At 39.1% G+C, this 20,838-nt stretch overlaps 1 protein-coding gene across 2 annotated transcripts in view; it reads right to left on the reverse strand.

The window, feature by feature from the left end:
- LOC128376753 (exostosin-1) overlaps positions 1-17,441 on the reverse strand; it is a 288,133-nt gene extending 270,692 nt beyond the window's left edge. The window contains exons 1-3 of one of the 2 annotated variants that reach the window (XM_053336580.1): positions 17,290-17,441; positions 17,142-17,199; positions 14,818-15,569 (exon numbers count right to left, since the gene is read on the reverse strand). In XM_053336580.1, coding sequence (XP_053192555.1) covers positions 14,818-15,569; positions 17,142-17,199; positions 17,290-17,441 — 962 coding nt within the window. Of the gene's footprint in view, positions 1-14,817; positions 15,570-17,141 lie in introns of both variants that reach the window. The other variant, XM_053336579.1, reaches the window with a different exon arrangement.
- Between the last annotated feature and the right edge of the window lie 3,397 nt (positions 17,442-20,838).

Here is a 20,838-nt window from a genome sequence, read left to right on the forward strand (position 1 = left end):
CACTGCATTGTTTCCCACTGCTTTAACAACAAGCAGAAACAGACACAACTACGTTTCCATGAATGTCTATCTAAGTCCTTCCATTCTTCTTTATAACTGACTGGTCACTCTTCAGTACTGCTAATAGTGCAACTGGATGACCTGTAATGTTTCACTGCATAATAGCTAATCATATTATAGATTCGGGGATTCTTTTATACATTTACAAATCTGATTATTCACAAACAGACTGAGATTCAGTACAGTTACACAACTCTCCATATACAATTTGCAAATCATTTTGCTACAATAATATCTCCATAGAACTGACACAATTTTGAAAATCATGAATAAATAACAGGCATTTGATTGAGATATGTCAAATCTTTTCCTAAACTACTGGAACCATTTGTGTATTCTGCCTTGTTTCCTTGAATTCATTGGCACATCTAAAATACAACAGGGACAAAGTGGAATTATTTGATGGATTTTTTTTATTGATCCTGGTCAGGAATCGCAATGTTGTCGCCTACAGGGATGTCTGAGCCTGAGTTTAGTGTGTGGCTCAAGGACACTTCAGCACAGCACATTTGGAGGATTCTTTTTACTGGAGGCGATGTTTTCAGAACTCCACTCTTAGAAAAAGTAGAATAAATGTAGCTGCTAAAAACACATTAATTGCAAAGAGACTCTCAGCTCTCACTGGTTTCACCTGCAGGAATCTGTGTGTGTGTGTGTGTGTGTGTGTGTGTGTGTGTGTGTGTGTGTGTGTGTGTGTGTGTGTGTGTGTGTGTGTGTGTGTGTGTGTGTGTGTGTGTGTGTGTGTGTGTGTGTGTGTCCTCAGGCTAATGAGAAATTACAGATGATTTACAAAATGATTAATGTTTCAATCTCACCTGAAAATCCAGGGATCTGATGTGTGTTTGTCTAATACCTACACACCCAAACATACACTTTTGATGACATTGCATTGACTTCAACTCAATGATTTTGTCCAGAAACAGGCATGTTGTCCCCAATGAAATCAAGATTCATTCCAAGCAACATAATCAGTTCACCTTAACAAGACTTGTCCATGTTGCTTCACTCCACTTTAATACATGGCATGAAACACTATGTTGCTTTTATCGCAGCAGCCAAGTTCCTCAGCTTTGATCAACTCTCCAGTGATCAAAGAAAATGGGGCTGGTTTCTATTTCCTGCAACAGTGTTAGAAGATCCAGAGAGGATCCTGTTAAAAGCTGGTTCAAAGTTAAAAAAAATCAATAAGCTTTTCAGTAATCAATACTGATGTTAAATACATTCTGACAATACATAAAAAGTAATATATACTGATACTAAAACTAATAATACTGGTACAAATGCTTAAATGTCAAACTCTTTACTCTAAGGAAGCTTAATATTATATTTGGAATTGCCAAGACATAAAAACTGGTATTTGTGGCACATGTATTGAATTGATGAGGTATTTTCCTGTCGTCCTGGCTGGGGACAAAACATATGGAGCCAAATGCATCCCAGACCACCTTGGCAAGTGGTTTGAGTGATCGGAGGTTATCCAGTTGCCAACTTGGCATAACTTGGCCAGAGAGTCATTGAGCTTGATGATGTAGCAGACCAACATGTTTGGATATGATGAAGAGGTTGGCTTCAATCTCACCAAAAGCAGGCACCAGTGAAGAAACATGATTGGGAAGTGTGACACTGTCCATGTTCCTGGGCAGCATGGTGGCAACATCACAATGTTTGCTGTAATTGGCCTGAATGGTGTCCTTCACCATTATATCATTCTTGGCCCATATAACCCAGCTCGTATCATCAGTTTCTTTGACACCCTGGAATGACCAGAGTAAAGTGGAAAGGTATGTTGGTTCCACTGGACTGCTGTGGTCCATTATAGGTTAAAGATTACCCACGATTTTAACTTCTCCCCCTTCCACCTTACTCTCCTTTCCTGAGCCCTATACTGAAGAGTTCTTTTTCAACATGGTGTTAGAAGGTAAATGACCGCCAAACCTACCAACAGGCAAAATGATTCTTCCTGTGATGTCATCAAAGATTGAACGGACTGTAATTGCAATATACTGTATTTTGTTTACAGTACTATACAGTAACTATAGTCATGTGATCTTCAGTTATAGTAATTATGTCTGATACTCTTAAGAGTATATGAGTGCTGAGAATTGGTTTCCCCATTGTATTTCTGTTCATAGTCAATATTTACTGCATGCTATGAAAATGCCAAAGAATCTAGATAATAGTATTTTATACTCAGCACATTAATGTGCAGTTATCAGTATTTTGTGTATGTTTTTTTGTTTTTTGTGTAGGACGGCCCTAGTTTCAGAAATTGTTTTAGCAATATTTAAAAGAAACTCTAATACTAAATGTGTTTCCACAATATCTAAAAAGTAATTGAAAGCAAAGGCATTTAAGCAAGGGAACAACAATGAAAGAACAAGAGAGATGTACAGAAAAATCAGACCACTTTATAAAGAGCTCCTTTTTAAGTACAGACTCCCCTACATTGCAAAAAAGTACCAGTCTAGAAAGTTTTTCCTCCAGTCAGAAATGAAAGTATGTTTCATTTTATGATGAGAGTGAATGACTGAGCAGAGGAGAGGTCTCTGAGCTGAGCAAGGGTGTTGCAATACAAAAACCATTCAATCAGCAAAAACTAAAATTGTCCTATATGGGTCTTTGGGAGTACAAAACACAAAAAAAGATAGATACATCTACTGTAATGCATGGCTGGGATTGTTTGAGAAACCCCACAATAAAGAAAATGGCCATCTTTCTGCTTCCTGGACCATTTCTGTCATCTCAAGAGAGACAAATACGCACCTTGACACACAGCAAATGAAAAGTCATACAGGAACAACACTTCCTTGTTTCTCTCTGATAAACTTCTTCCTCCTTCTTGTGGGGACTACAGAGCAGTGTGTGAAATGTGATGGATTCACACCGCAATCCATCTTGCCACACAGTGTTTCCACTATTTTACCGCCTCTCTAATTCCGTCCTCTCTGTCTCTCTTGGTGAGGATGGATGGCAAACATCCTGAAGTGACCCGCGCACCTTTACTTCGACTCAACTGATTGTCAAGTCTTGGCTAGCAAATGGATAGAGAGAAAGAGAGGGTAAAAGAAAGAAAGAAAGTACAAACGACAACATAGAAATTGGAGTGGGGTGGGCAGAGAGAGGGAAATGAGATGGCTGAGGAGGAGGAGGAGGAGGAGGAGAAGGAGGAGGAGGAGGAGGAGGAGGAGGAAAAAAAAGTGATGGAGTACAATTGTGTTGCTGGCTCGTTTTCTGGCTACACAGAGAAAGCAAGGGATGCAGGATTGAGTGAGAAGGCCGGTAACACTTCATACAGATGCATACAAATGGCATCCTGCTGCAGACAGACTGCAGAGCATCACACATTTTTCCAGACAAAGAGATAGTTCCTCCACTGTGTGTTGTTACAAATGTCAAATGGCTGCAGTGAGAAGTGAGCACTTATCATTTCTTAGGGGAGGAAGTGATTCAAAATTTAAGGGTTATTTTTTTGCATAATGGAGAACAGGGATCAAGCAAAGTTCAAGAAAAGTGTGCCTGACTGCTTCACTGTGAACATTTTACAATTTGGCGGAAACTTACATTAAAAACTCATGTTACAACTAAATATGTCAGGTGGTATTATGTTCTCGCAAGGTTTTGACCTAAAAATTAAGCAGATTATTTGTAAGAAACAGAACAGTTAAACTGTTTTTGAAATAAGAAGGAAATATAACTGAAGATGATCTCTTGGAGTGCTCATGGCTGGATTTACCATGGGCAAGTAGCCAGGGGCCTCAAGCTGAAAAGGACCCTCAAAGATGGAAGAAAACAAATGTGTGATTTATTAGTTTTTTTGTCAGGCTCGACAGAAATACGACTCAAGGCTTGACCCATTCTCTTGATCTTGATCATTATCATCACTGTCGGAAACCTACTATGTCCAAAACTAAATATAGAGTTAAAAAAGTTTCCACCCGATAGCAAGCAGCGTTATCCAATCAGAATACAATAAAAGTTGTTTCCAAACAAGAAACAAGAAAATTAAGTCTCATGATTGGCTGTTTTATTAGTCAGTTTGATGGCTGAGCAAGTGGTGATTGGTTAGCAGGCCACAATGCATAGTGGGTAAGTTGTATCAACTGAATAATTATTATCTAGTGTAACATGCATAGCACTGGTGGTAACCAAAAGGTTGGAACATAGATTAATTATGGGGGGGGTACGTGAGCTTCAATACCCAGGAGCCTCTAGGGGTACTAATCCAGCCTTGGGAGTTCTCCTACATGAAAAGACCATTTTAAAAAAGTGAAAGTAAAAAAATCAGTGACATTGTTCAGAATGTGAACTTGGTATATTACAATCCAACCTGATTTTTAAAATATTATTTTCACCTGGATTTTTGCCCTATTCATTTTTTAATCCAATGTTCACCTTGTTTTAATCCAAATGAATTCACAGATTTGATATTTATCTATTTGTTTGAAAAAGGAAAGCATAACATTATAAGCCACAAGCAGCTGGTTCTTACTCTTCTCACTAAGCAGCCAGTTTGATTAACTATAGGCTACCTACAAAATGATATCATTTTGTGAAAAGTTAACTTTGTTCCTATAAGTGATGTAAGCAGGTCAACAGATGTAAGTATCTTGGGTTTAGTTCCATTTATTCAGTGATATTTTCATAGCAAACAAAACATTAATTCAATCAGTCTGACAACTGTTCAAGATTACATTGTTCCAGCTTGTGATGTTCACAATGACTGCTTGGCCTTTGATACATTAACTGCTTTTTCCCACTCAGACTGACAGAGGGTCAGCTAAAATAAATGCCAAGGTCTCGTCGCACTAAATGCCAATCTATGTTTGGCTTTCACACACCCAGAAGGACCATTAACCTCTATTCATCTGCTGATTGGACGCAATGGTCAAGTCAGAGCTGATCAATACAACTTTTTTTCCCTTCCTACCAGCCTTGGCAGAAACCTTCAATGTATTGATGATTTCAGCTGCTGTCTTAGGCTGGCTGAGTTATCTGTGGGTGTTTCAGGTGGAAAGAAAGACTTTACTGTAGAGACTCTTAAAGTTCCTGTCAAGAATAATATCCGTGCACAACAGCTCAAAAACTCCCACTGGTCGAAATAATGAGGCAATAAGAGATGGATATTGTTTGTCAGGATTTATGTTTTCCATCACAATATAGAGTGTGTAGAGTCTTGTTATAATTGTTATTTATATGTCCTGATAAGTTCTTATAAGCTTTTTTAGTACTGCATTTATTGGCCAACTGTGAAGGGAAACCTGTCAAGAGAACCTGCAGACAATTTGATGTAAATCAGAGGTTCCTAGACCCCGGTTTGCAGACCAGAACATTTAGAAGAATTAGGCCAATGACAATGGCATGACAGGGAATGATGAGGAAAATGCAGCACAAACTTATTCAATAGTCTGGTAGCCTATTAAATATTCTGGTCTGTGGACCGTAGTCTGGGGAGTCCTGGTTTACATCAACTTGTCTGCAACCAGGGTCTCTTGATAGATTTTTCAGTGAAGAAAAAGGACCATTAGCACCCTATATACATTCATGAGTTTAGTAGGCTATCACTGACCAATCTTGATCAACTTGAATCTGTTCAGTGACAAACAAGAATTATTGTGCTAGTCGTTGTGCTAGCTGTAAGTTCTTTGTGGAAAAATGATATTAGAAACACTCTTATTCAAAACAGAATTTGTATGCATATTTGTATATACCCATTTCTCTATCCCCTTGTTTCCTGTTAGTCTGTCTGCCACTAACTGTCCAAATAAAGGCAAAAAAGACCAAAAATAATATCAAAAGAACATGTCTGCAGGGGATCTTTAAGGTTTCTAGTTCAGGTCTGATGTTTGCTCTCAGTTGCACAATACTTTTTTATTGATGGTCAAGTCAAGTTAATTTAGTGTATATAGTCAACAATGAGAATGATGGCTCAATATGAACAACACATATAATACCTTCTTCTTTAGACTGCCAAATCAGGAAAGGAGCAACTACACAAAAATTCTTTACCAAGAAAAAATAAATCAAAGGCAGCATACTTGGTATACTCCATATGTAGACCTCCCCAACTAGTCAACCCTTATATACACTAACGCAATATGTTGAAATTAAGTTGTGTTTTTCCTGCTGTCCCTTTCTTCTCTTGCCCATGTCAGTTTTACACTTTTGAAAAACAGTTGGTTTGGCCTGCTTTTGGTTTTTTAATTAGGATTTTAAATCGGTCACACATCAAAGTTCTTTAAAAGTCCTTCATTTGGCTGTCTCTCTTTCTCTCTCGCTCCCTCTGAAACTGGCAGACATTGTTATTATCCCTCATAGTGCTCTTCATCATGACTTGCATCAAAGATGCACTGAGACAGCAGTAAAACCTTTTCCATGGTTTAGTTTAGCAGGGGAAAGAAGGAAAGAGGAGGGAAAAAGGAAAAAAGGAAAAATGAGAAAAGTGAGGACAGATAAGGGAGAGAAGGAGAGAATAGGACAGTGTATGGGAGAAGGAGAAGAGGAGGAGGAGGGGAACAAGAGAGAGGTAGGTGAAGGGGGTGGATGGGGAAGGAGGGAGATAAGCGCCAACAGAATAGAGGACACTGACTTTTGATGTGCTTTAATAGAACATCTCACAACAAGGACAGGAAGAAATACAGTATATAACAAAACTTAGTACAGCCCTGTGCAATATGACTGGAATGTTAAATGACACAAGATTGTATCATCTCACAATAATTGTAGTATTTCTAGGGTAGATTGAAGGATATTTGATCTTATTTATAATTAAAAACAAAATAGATAGGTTAGATAGGCTTAATTGAAAATACAGGCCTCAAAGTACAAACTCAATGCAACAAAAGTGATCACACCTGTGATCACTGAAACAAGAGTGAGTACACATGTGACTTCCAATTAAGACTACCTGCCTGAACAAGGTTATAAAAGAACCTGTGGACAGTGCAGCTTTCTTAATTTTGGACAGGGTTGTGACTAATGCAACGTGGTTCAACATGTGTGGCATTTAATTGGTCTCAAACCTGCACATATAAAAACAAGTGCATACATGTGACATGAGCACACAGAACAGTATCTATGAGTGAATCCTCATCTTCACCAACCAACCAACCTCCTCCTCAGGGAGCATTTCTGCTCCACATGCACAGTGTGATCCTGACAGCATGGGGCTATGATGACCGCAAGCTCAACTCCTCTTTTGATTAGTCACTTTGAATAATGACCTTAACCTTTGACTTTTGGTTTGGTTTGGTGGTTGATACAGTCAAAGACAGGCAGCTGCCCAGGAGAACAAAGGGAAACATGAATAATGATATTTAATGCCTAATTCTCTGTTTTTTTACCACTGTCTACACAAAGTGTTAGGGTTTCACTATGTAGCAAAAGCTTTCATGCTGTTTAATCCTATTTTCAGATTTGTGAAACCTCTATTTTGTTTATGAAAAAGGGTGATTTCATTAATATTTCCTTATCAAAAACCACATAAAACCAGTTGTAAATTAAAAGCCACTATACTTAGACCTGTCAAATATGAATTAGATTACCAAGGAGACTCAAGAGAGTCATTCAAACAGTTTCAGGTTGAAACCTGAAAAAAGGGAGATTTGACTTCTTTTTTGCCCATCCAGACTATATTTGACAGATTTATACTGTATAAGATAAGAAGTCACTGTATTTCAAATAGTAAACATAACTTTTCTACCTTTGCTTGAGAGAGAGGAACTCTACATGACCATAACCAATTAAATGTAAAGATACAGAATCACACTGTGAACTTCTAGCCACAAGATCAGCGAAATTGCAGTAGAACAAATGTGTTAGATTTGTGCACACATCGGTGGGAACTGGTGCTTCAGTGACGGCAGACCTTGTGAAGTACATTGAATGAAGTCAACCTCTAGGGATGACATCCAAAAACAAAACCATTGCTCACAAAAGTGCAAGATTAAACTTTGCCAAAGAACATGAAAAAAGCCTGATAAACACTAGCAGCAATGAGTTTGGATCAAATGGGTACCAGCATATAGGACCACCACAATGACTGCATAATGCCGACTGTGAAACATGGAGCCTTTTGGGTGCTATGGGTCTACATGAGTGCAAAAGGTGTAGTGAAGATGACATTTATAGACAGTACTATGAAATCAAGTTTGTATATCCAAACACTGAATAATACAATGACTACCAGTCTCAAGACAGGTTGGCATGAGAGGAATTTTCCAAGCATGTCCCTTAACGTGAATCCAATAGAAAATGTTGAGAGTGTTTCAAAGAGGAAGGTAAAGCAACAAAACACCTCCAGCAAAGAGTAGCTGAGAACAATCATCAATGAAGAATGACAGAACATCTCTCCACAGATTTGTTCAGGTATCATCCCTGCCCGGGAGGATCCAACCTGTCATCAGAAACAAAGGTGGGCAAAACAAATATTTAAAAATTAAAGAATGGTGTCTCACTAATGAAGGCTATGCTGTTGCAGTTTGTTCTTAAACATGGACCTTTTTATTATAGTTTAATTAGTCAAACTTCTCTGTTTCTGTGCTAGTCTGTTCTTATTTTATTTTATTAAGTGGTTTCATTCCTCTAGGGTTTTGTATAAAAACAAAAACAAAAAGTATTAAATAGACAGGATTTGTAATTACTTGTAAAACATTTTAGTGATATTGATCATTGGTGTAAGTAGAAAAACACAAAGAGCTCAGCAAACAAATACATACAACCACACACGTTTGTCTGTATATCCTTTTGAGGAACCTAACCTTATCCATCACAACTAAATTCCTAACCCTAAACCAAATTCTAACCGTAACCTAAGTCTTAACCCTCAAGCTGCTCTTCAGAAATGTCCTCACATCACAGAAATGTCCTCACTACGCTAGGTTTCGACTGAAATTGGTTCACTCGAAAATAGAAAGACATGCTAGCACACACACAACTCACACACACACACCCACAGGGCCACAGCTGACATTTAAACTAATACAGTCAGACCCTTTTCTCCCATCATACAGACTGAATTTTGCAGCTGCCAAACATCCACAGATGTTACAGCAGCTGTGTTTCCATCTGAGTATTTTTATGCATATTGGGACACATCAGAACACACACTGAACAGGAACATGAACAGAAAAGCACATTAATACTAATTCATTCAGCCCACGTTTTTACTTCTTTATCATAAAAACAATAGATGATGATGGACACTTGTTGAGTGATGACGAGATGATGAGTAACATGTGTGATATATCTGTCCATTGTGATCTTTCATAAATGTTGCCATGGTTTTGTAGCCACATATTGGCGCATTAACATTTTGCCAAGAGAAGCTTTTGTGAAACCTCAATAAGATCTTTTATTTCTCATTAAAACAATCTGTTAAACCCACAACACTCACAAATGTATACGTCATCACCATATCTAACATTTTTTCCATATTCTATAAACCATTTGCTTCTTGAATGCTGAATATATTTATGGTTTTGTTATGATTTATTTTTCAGACTCTTGAACAGACGGAAAAACAACAATCTATCCTTATGCCGCCAGAAAACTTAATTCAGGCAGCATTACCTTTCCTTAAAACATATTTACTTTTGCAACCTTGTAGAATATAAATGTAATTTCTCAGAGACAAGGTTGTGAAATAACATTAAGAAAAGGTCAATTCTGCTAGGAATCAATGCTAATGTATGCCAGTTTGACTAGCTAGCTTCCTCTTTCCAAAACTTAAAAACATGATGGATCCTCCAAAATGCTGAATGTTGTAAAGTGACGGTTTAAAATGCAAGATGTGGACTTGAGATGAATTGTATAAGACGTTATCTAGTGAGTCATGCACCATAGTTGGAATATGTATTCTAGCAACACCTGCTGTTAGTTGCTAGCCACATCTGCAATTCTAGAACCATTTTTTAGCCTTATTTAAGTCATGCGTTGGGTCTCAAATCACATACATTCCCTACTTCTGTTAGTACTCTTCTGTGTAGTACACTCTATGTACTAGTGCAATGCACAAATGTCGACAGGTTAGTGTTGTCTCAAATCAAACACGGCTGTCGCACATTTACCGGTAATTACGATTAGCTAGTTAGCAAGCTAGTGTTAATAGACTAATAGTAACAAGCCTTCCATTACATAGCCAAAATGGTGGCCATTGAGGGTGAGAAGTGTCCACAGTTCCACACTCAACTTTTTGACCATTATAAGTGCACTCTTAGTACACTGCATTTTTCCATACTTCGCAATGTGAACTCACTTATGCACTCAAAATATTAAGTGACTAGCTAGAATTAGCTAAACATGGACTTAATTTCTTTCCTTTAAGTTAAATTATGAAGAAGAAGAAATCTAAGTTTACACTCACTTCACAATTCACAATTCACTTCACTCGCTACATCCCACCTGACAAAAAATATTAATTTCATATTCTAACTTACTGAAAATACATTAAAACATACATGTCATCTGATTCACAACATTCTTATATGTTATTTCAGAGCAAAAAGTAAATATCGTCTGGCATGAAAAGGCTATCTGTACCAGTACTGCCACAGAGCCTGACAGTAAAGTTGAACCGGGGAAGAAAAGAATGAGGAAATAGAAAAGAAAGTTCTAAAATAACTTGAAGGTCCTATAGAAAGAAAAGAAGAGAGTACAGAGGAAAAGATGAAGGGATATGTTTATGGATTTACTGTACTGTCAGCAGGACACCTCCCACCACATTTGACCATCCTCTTTCTTCTCTCCTCTTCTCCTCTGACCATGAAAGCTATCATGAAAGATGTGACAGCGATCTGAATTAAGCATTTTATCTGCCGCTCTGTAAATTGAGCCTTCAGCCTCCAATATCAAACATTCTTTGGGGAGACACAGTGAGTCTCTAATTGGTTCAGCCGGCTGTTATCTATGTACAGTAAAACAGCCTCAGTTCAATCCTGCACCACTCAGTGGGAGGTGAGATCTCTATCTATCCCCTTCATTCACAGCTTAATTCAATTGGAGGGCAATTATCGACCGCCCCAAGGCTTCAAGATCCTCGTCGGTTTCTGTTCCCATCAGGGAGCCTCGCTGTGTAGGATCCCCCTTGACTGCACTGGGTGATGTCTGTATTGATGTGCTGTGTGTAAAACACCAGAACGGGCAGCAGCAAACAGGCAAGATTCAAAAGATTGTGAAGCTTTTAGTTTACAGACGGCTGAGGTTGTTCGACAACATGTGACTCTCAGAAACAAACTTTTGTCCTTGCTGATGCAGGGACATTGAACTAACTTCTGATGCATTGTTTTATTCTTACATATTTTATCATCCAACTGAAGTCTACTACTCTTCATCTACATATCTGATCTGTAAATAACTTGTGTTCTCCTTTGATAAAAAATCAATAAAGTCTTTGTTTTCATGATGCAGCCTAGTATTTTTATATTGTTATTATTATTATTATTATTATTATTATTATTTTCTTTTTATATTTTGATAAAATACAATTTTGTCATCCACTTACGAGTCCTTATATCAATGCAGCAAATCGAATCTTGAATAAAGCAACAACATGGTGTTCAATCACGGGTTAAGCTGATGATCACACTGAGCCTGACAGACTAAGTTTAGTCTGAAGTTAATGTTGTTATAATACTAAAAAGCGAGGTCTAATTGACAAAGACCGCCCAAGCAATGGACACCAATGAAACCCAGTTGTTGAAATAGAACATTGAATTGGTTTGAGGAGGTGAACCAAACTCTAGACTTGGTAATGGTCTCTGTACAGTTAAGATGGTTCCAAAATAAACAAACTTCAACTCAGTAAATAACATAATCATTTATTTTTATAGATGGCCAGCTACAGAAATCATTTTGCAAACATTTTTCATGTTGATTCAAATTGCAAATAAAGAGAACTGAGGCAGATGAGGAATGAAAGAGAATAAAAAACTAAAAGCTAAACTCAGAGCTGATGTCATTGTAAGCTCTTTGGTTTTGATATTGGATAACAAGCCAATGCTAGACTGAGACTGAGAACTGCTAATGCACTATTTATTTAGTGAAGGAGCCTCTTAAGCACTTTCTGTTCATTAATGTACTCTATTGATTATCAGCCTCGATGCTTTATGAAGCAGGCACTAGCAGGTTTTCTTTTTTCAATTCTGCAAAATAACATCTTTTTATGTGAATTATGTAGCTGAGTCACTGAAACTAAAATAATTCTCTTTTCTTAATCATGAAAGCAGTCATAAAACCACAAGTTTTACCAACCACATTCATCAACGAGCATGTTTTAATGCAGCCCACACACTATTAATATACAGAAGGTTTGCAGTTAAAGAAAAAGCTGCTTTGTTGCTGTCAGATCCTTATTAACAGGAATAATCCTCTTACCACATAACACAGGGAGTAAAAAGCGATAGCATGTCCTAACATATGGTAAAAGGTATTTCAGAGCACATAGGCTCACAGGCAATCATACACTGATCATGTATACAATTTCCTATTTGTTATTGTTATGTTTATCTCAAATAGTTGCATATTGTAGAATTTCAGTCTGTGTTATGGAAATGTTTATTCTCAGCATGTAAGCTGCAGCTGATAAAGTATTGGTACAAGCCTGTGGAGCAAAGAGAAATAAGACTGTGTACTGATGAATACTGTCTTCAGTCCATTTGTATTAGAACAGTGTGTGCTGTGTTGGCTTTGTACTCTAGCACATTAGATTTGAAATGAAACAATGCTGACTATGTTTAAATGCTGACTCTTAGTTTTAATTTAAGGTCGCTGATATCCTCTAGCCTGTGGCCCACAAATCGTCCCTGGTGATGCTCTGCCAGTCTTGCACTGATGGGTCTTCACTTCTTGTTTATTTCAAGACTTTTTAGCCCCCCGTCTGGTGTTCAAGATGTGAAACACATGATCAGCTGGATAGAAGTCAGGTGTTTGACTTGAACAATCAAGAACATTACATTGTTAGGCCATAACACAATTTCCTTATCTGGCAACAGATGCTGCAACCATGTCTGTGGGAGTGTGTCTGTGTGTCTGTGTTCAGCTCTGCCTCTGAATGAACTAAGAACTCACCAGAGACTCTTTCTTATTTCCTTCCAGTCTCTGTCCTGTCATCCATGTATGTTTATAAAGTAGATTCAAAAAGCTCCAGGATATGTGTGAATTTTCCTCTCAAGTTTTCAACGTGTGTCTTCTCTCAAGTTTGTGTGTCAATGCCAGATTGTGAGTCAGCAAGGAGAATGAAATAAATGCAACATGCAAACATGATCACAATGACAACATTCTAATGCAAATCAGCTGTAGTGTTTACCATGTTCACAATCACAGCTGTGGCTGATGGCAATGTCATTAATTCTGCTGATATTTGGTCATGAATGAAACTACTGGACAACTGGCCTGGCGTGATAATGGCTCCAGATGCAAAAGTTAGGACATCACCAATATGATTACTATTAATCGTGAGAGCGACGTAATTGTCTAACAAATTTAATAGCAGTCTGTTACTTATTTCATCCAGAACCAAAAGTCTCAACCTCACGGTGGCGTTGTAGGGTCTTATCAAAGTAATTGGGATTCATCATCATCTGGGAACTGATGTGCAAAATCTCCTTCCAGTAGTTGTTTAATTAAGATATTTCCTGTCTGGACCAAATTGGTAGATCAACCTATAATAGAAAAGCCACCACTGCCATTCCTGGGACCATGCCGTAAGCAGGACTATCCTACACTGTTCACAGATATGAACATTGACACCCTCAAACTGCTCAAAATCAGCAGTTTAACCTCCGTTGACATAGTTCCATCTCAAGTATGATGTGCTAAGACCAAGTAAAACAATTTCAAAAATGTGTCAAATTCCTAATATTAGCAGACTACACTGTATGCAGAGGCTCACTATGGAATTTCGACAGCTGTTAGCAGGATTCTGTATCGGCAGAATACAGAATCCTGGCAATATCTAAACCTAAAATATGCAACAGATTACTCATCAGCTATCATATCTAGGAAAAGCGAAAGAAGTTGAGAGTTGTTCCCATTTCACTCTGAATGCAATGGTTCCCCCTTCTTTCAGCTGTCAACTCTCCCTAAAATTTTCAAAAGGTGAACTTCTCTTCTCAGCTCAGATCAATTTACTTTCGACCAACTGCTGAGCCGACAAAACTTTCCCTCTCTAAACAGTTGACGCCTCTCTGCTCTCCTGCTCCTCTCTCTCTCTCTTACACATACACACACAGCAGCACAATCACACACTTGCATTTTCACAGCATTTTGTCTCCGGAGCAGAGCGATAGTGAAGCTCAACTCCCATGACAATTGCGAAATATGTACATGAAAGCATCAAATCTGTCTCACACGCGTAAAGGAGGGGCGCTCTGTGCACAGCAGCTACGATCCCAGACACTCAGTTCTCAGCCAATAAACCAAATTAGAATTGATTAACACCCTCGCACACAAACACAACAAGCACTTGTGAGGAGCTGTAATGACGCTGCATTCGAAATCACCAACAGCAAATAAGATAACTGCCACAGTGCTAATGTTTGCTGAAACACAAGCTGTCTGCTTTGTTTGCAGGACGGAAAACCCATGACAAGCAACTCTGCAGTGAGAAAAAAGTATTGAAAAAAGGCAAGACCTCCTGAATGTGGACGGTATTGAGACACTAAATGATAGCTCTTCAAAGCATTGGGGTTCTTTTCAAAAGGAACCAATTGAACACCCACAAGCAGCGAAAACAAGGTAGAGAGATCAAGAAGTATGCCTTACTTTGAGTATTCTTCATTATCTCTGTCACAGCGAGAGTCCTTGTGTTTCTCCCAGTCCTTGCCATGTTTACACGTGGTCAGCAGGATAATATCTTCTCCATTGTGGACATGATACAGAGCATTCCTTGTCTCTGAACCAATGCCAGTTAAGTACCGCTTCCCTTTGAAAACCAGCAGGTATTTCCTGGAAGGCGGTGCATTTTTGAGCGTCAGATAACCTATGCCCCCTCCTTTTAGCGGGTGTTCCTTGGAGAACAAGGGGATGGAAATATCAAAGTTGGGTCTGAAGTTGACCACATCAGCACTGGCTTTGGCCAGCATTGCCTGGCCCACCTCAAAGCCCAGATCCTCTGTGTAGTCCGGCCAGGTGCCAGAGTAGAGGTTAAATATGAGATGGTTCCTGCCATCGTTCCACGTTGGCAGGCTCTGGATGCGAGCCCTCACATTTTGAACGAACTGAACTGAGAGCTGGTCCCTATCCAAGGTGTCCACTGCTAGAATGAACAGACAGGCCCTCGATGGGTCTGTGGTGTGGAAGCGAGATTCCTCGATGGACGACAGGATCTTTTGGTAGGTCTCGGATATCTCGTCACCTCTCTGTGGAGGGTAGATGTAAACCCTGAAGCCCGACTGGCAGCGAGCAAAGTCAAAGCAGGTTTCCATGCGACAGCGCTTGTTCTTGTAGATGTTGTCGCGGATCGCCCGCCGTTCACGGGGCGATGTGTGTTGGTGATGGAGTTGAGGGCTGTCCTCCTGCAAGGACAGACAATACACTGTTAGCACAACTCAGAATATAACAGACATTCTTCTATGACCTTCCTGTCAAAGAATCCATCAATATCTTTGGTATAACATAGTTTAGAGCTGTGTAAGTGTACAGATGACACATGACAAGTTTCAGCATGGTGAGGGTTTTTAAAACTTAGACCCACGTCATGTGTAATACTGACTTAGGTTATATTCCTCTGTTGTTTATCTGAGCTAGAGACTCACAATGATTGTCTTAGATTTTTGTAAAGCAGTGTTCCTCAACCATCTTGTCTTATGACCCTTTAAAGTGAAATAATGTCCACTTTCAACCCCTCATCACAGGTTGCAGATATTTGTGCTTATGTTTAGACAGCATTGCCTGAAAGAAATCATGAGGCACAGCAGCAGTACCAAAAAAGTGGGTTCTGGCAAAAGATGTAACCTGGCTCATCATCATCAAGTACACAAGATGCTGCTCCACTGGCCAATTAAATATGGGGCTGTTTACCTTGCAATCATCATAATGAAGGACACAATGATTACCACTAGAACAACTTTCCAGAGTTGTACAATCCTTCCTCCCTTGGTATCTCGTAAGCCTCCCAACTCATGGATGTATTTCCTGAATCATACTTCATTTCTCACCAACCATGAACCCCCCCTGTGAATTTTTTTGTTGAGTTGTGAGTAGAGAAACCTCAAAGCGTATTGCTTCCCTCCTCAAATTGTTCAATTTGAACACTTTTAGAGGTCTGAAGATGTAGTATTTAATGTTTAATTGTCTTGTGTTGCTTGTAAGTCGCTTTGGATAAAAGCATCTGACAAGTGACACAATAGGAACGTGTTTCACAGTACAAAACAATCATTAGAGAAACGTTAGAAAAATAAGCCTGATTTGTGCAGCAAGACCTCTATTCCTATCAGTTTAATCACCTGATTTATCTCACAACCTCCCATATCTTTCTATGCCTTGGGGGGTCTCAACCCCAAGATTGGAAACCTCTAATTAATACACTTTTAAAACATGTAGGGACTGATTTGCTTGAGCTACAGCAAGGAATTGTACAGTCCTTTTTGATTAGTTTATACATTTATAGTGACACTATTCTGAACGGGGCCCAAAATGAATATTTTAATTAAAAAATAGTTTTCTGATAATACTTTCATACTTTTACTTAATAACATTTTGCATAAATAACTTTTACCTGTAAGGGAGTATTCTTACAGGATATTGTAATATTGTGGTACCATTGCTGGATCAACCATCATAAGGGGCAATCTGGGCAAGTGTCTCAGGCTCCACAGAAATACGACACAGGGCTTCACCCATTCTTTTGATGTAGATAGTTATCGTCACTGTTGGACACCTGTCTGTCAAAAATGAAGGTACAAGGTTTCCAAAATTATCAACTAATGGAATAAGCACGAGCTTCAGAGCCCAGGGGCACTTATCCAACCTTGTGTGGTACAATTAAAAAAAATTAGAGATCAGGGTTTAAATATCATTCAATCACCTTTTGTATCCCTGAGCATTAAAATCCAATTTTATAAAAGTGTATCTTATCCTGTATCTACCTCCTGCTCTCCCCCCTCCAGGTACGGCTCCAGCAGCTGGGTCGACTCTGGCCAGTGCCTGGGCTGTCTGGACGGGCTTCTCTGGGGCAGGGGCTGAGGCCTCGGATAGTACACCTCCTGGCTCTGGCGATAGAACTGGTACTCCTGCTGGTGGTACTGATGATACTGGGGGTACTGGGGGAACTGGTGATATTGGTATGACTGCTGCTGGAATTCCCCGATTTGCAGACCCCACAGATAGACGAGGAAGAGAAGACCGGCCCCCACAGACACGAGCAGGTACCGCTTCTTGGCCTGCATGTGTGCTGTGGGGGGGAGGAAAAGGAGGGAGGTGGTGAGTTTGGGAAGGGGAGGTGAGGAGGAGAACAAGGGAGGGAGAGGATGGGGATGGGGAGGAGGTGCAACAACAAGAGGAGAAGGAGGAAAGGCGGGAAAGAGGTAGAGAATGATAAAGAGGGAAAATATGATCGAGGAAAAGATGGAGGAGGGAAAGAGGAGGCGCGAAGGGATGATCAAAGGTTGAAGAGGTGGAATACAAACGAAAGGGAGGAAAGGAGAGGGGGAAGAGAGAGGAGGAGGTACTGGGAAAGGATGAGGAGAGGGGATGCAGGGAGGTAGACACAGGTCAGCTAGACCCACAGTGCAGCCTCTTTACCCACAGCTCGGCATTTTGGGATTTGGAGTCACTATAAAAAATAAAAAAAGAAAGAAATGTACACATAAATCAAGTCACCAATAATTACTCAAACAAATCTAAAGCTGCAAAGATTAGTCCATTCATCAAATTATTGTCGTCAGTTTAAATGCTAAACTTTTGCTTGTTGGAGATTTTCAAATATGAGGATTTGACGCTTTTCTGTTTCATACATGATGGCAAACTCATGAGACATTTGAACACATCACCAAGACATCTTAAAAATTGTGCCTTTTCCACAATGTTCATGGTTAATCAAGAAAATAATCAGCAGATTAATCGATAATAAAATCCATCATTAGTTGCAGCCTGAATAAAGTCATTAGTGAATTATTGACATGTTTTAAAGTAAACTGCTCTATGACTGTAGCCCATGTTATAGAACTGATAGGTGTATGACTAATGTGATACTGCAGTCGTGTCAATATTTATAGTCCACAGTGACTCTAATGAATTTATCAAGATATTCACAAAAGTCAGGTAAAAACATAAAATATACTTTTTATTAAGAATTAAAATCTTTTATCTTCTTTATTCTTTTTTTTAACATCTACAACTAAACTAATATACAAAACACACAAATAGTGTTATGCATCAATGAATAGCTGCAACCAGTAATCAAATCGAAATCACTCTGATGTGTAAAGTGTAGATCTTGCAAAATGTTGAAGGGAAAAAAATCTGTGGTAGATTTCCTGTGAACTGATTATTTGTTGAACGCCTTTATGTTTTTACTGATATCAAACTGTAAATCATCAGCCGTTGCACATGTGAGCGAGGCATTTTAATAGATGTTTAGATCTCATGAGAACCCGAACTTCTCTATAATATAATCGTTTTTAACATGTGCCATTCACATAACACTGTAACCTACATCTTGCCTCGACTAAATGTATTTAGTCTTGTTTTATATAACAAGACTAAATACATTTTATAACAGGACTAAATACATTGTATGAATCAGTAGTGGTATGGTTGTAAATTCATTGCACCTTCACTGCAAAATCTTAACTTTTTCAAACGTTTCCAGGTGCCCGGTGAGTAACTCTGATATTCTAAACAGTTTCCGCATGTATGCAAACAGTTTCAATAATTATATAACTTCATGTCAACTGTATAAAATGTCAAATGGTGAATGAAAGTCGTGTGAATATTTGTTAGAAAAGCAATGCTGCAAAGATCATTAAACTGCGAGATGACTGGATGGAGTTTGGAGTGGAGATGTGTAATGAATCATATCGCTCTTGTCATTTTCCAAATAAGCTATGAATAACCTCTTTATTTTCTTCCCATTAGTGTTATTAGGTTATTAGTAAGAAATGATCACTCAAATCATGCCACTAACCTACCTGTTTAAAGAGAACACCTGTGGTCCCAGGAAGGGATTGGGATGTCCGCTGCTCTCCCCTCCAGCCTGAGCAGGACTCCACAGTTAGGATACACATTCTCCAGTTATCCACGCACAACCTCCTAATTTACAAATCCATCCAGCAGTTATTTAAAGCATGTGTACGGGGCATTCAGTGAGCTGTGAAACAATGTGCGCTGCATGCATCCTCCGCTCCATCCCAGTCTCAAACTTTCCCCGAGACAAAAAAAAAGAAAAGAAAAAAAAGACTACGGAGTGATTTTCATCCAAGCAGGAGAACACACAGCAGCGATGTCAGCACGGCACTATCCACGTTGTTATGATTCAGAAACATCTGCCAGAACAGCCGTGATACCATCGGCAGCATCCATCCACAATTAACTGGTGTGTTTAACAAGGGGCGAACATCTCCAATCAACAACTGCCATCTCCTTTAAAAAAAGAAGAAAATCCAAGAGAAAATCCAAACTCTTCACTTTTCAATTTAAATCCACACTTACACCTGTAAGCTCACGGTGAAGTAAAAAGCTGAAATAATCATCCCAGGTAAGTTAAAGGGAATGCCGAAGCACCTGATCCGGAGAGACGCGCATCAATAAAATCCTATTAGGAGCGATCACGGTCCGCTGATTGGCAGGCTGTGGTTATTCTCTATAGAGTTAGATCAAATGAACATCATGAGTGTATACTTGGTTATTCCATCCCGCCTACTGATTTCCAAAGAGACCGGTTGTCCTCACATCTCCGTCTTCAGGTCCTCATTTGGATCTGGGCTGCGCCACCGTGCAGCATCCAGTAACAGCATCCAGCAACAGCAGCAGCGCTGATAAGCCAGACATCAGCAAGCTGGCAGACTGTGGGGGATCGGAGCATGCATGGGGCGTCAGCTGGCTCTGATAAGGTACAGGGGCTCCCCATAAGTCAGGGTCTCCCATACTGCGTGTGTAGCTTTGTTTGTGCCATTTAAGTGTTCAGTAAAGACAAGAGGAAAAGTCCCAAGTAATGACTTTTGAAAGGCAGATCACTGAGAGGTGTCAGAGGTTTTTTAGGACTTCTAAACTGGATGTCAGTTATGAACGTTTTTAATCTGCAAACCAAACTCCATTCAGAAATCTGTGACTTTAGGGTTTCTTTGCATGTCTGCAGAAATTGGCGTAATAAGTTATAAAACATGACTTATTACACAGTTGAGGGGCTTTAAGATGAGAGCATATCTACTCTGCTTATAGTTGTTTCAATAGCATTCTAACTTATAGAATATAAAAGCGAATTTATGAATACAGAATATTAAATATATATTGCTCATTAAGTGATGCATGGTGCATCACTTGTCCTTATCAGAGGATACAAATACACAATAATAAGAGTTGGCATGCTAAAGAGTTAGGCTGATCTAGATGAAATGTGTCATGTTTAAATAAAAAGTAAATAATATCAGTCTTTTGCTGCACTTTCCCCCTCCAAATGATATCACGCTTCCTTTAAAATGCAGATGATTTGGTGGCAAATCAAGCTAAAGGGATTTTTTGTCAGGGTTTAGTGAACTGACTTTTGCAAACCTGTGCACTTTTAATTAAGTCTTAGCTCATTAATTCTCTTAATGATTCATATATTTGTCCCTATAAATCAACTCC

This window comes from Scomber japonicus, chromosome 17 (genome assembly GCF_027409825.1).
Source record: "Scomber japonicus isolate fScoJap1 chromosome 17, fScoJap1.pri, whole genome shotgun sequence".
NCBI lineage: Eukaryota > Metazoa > Chordata > Actinopteri > Scombriformes > Scombridae > Scomber > Scomber japonicus.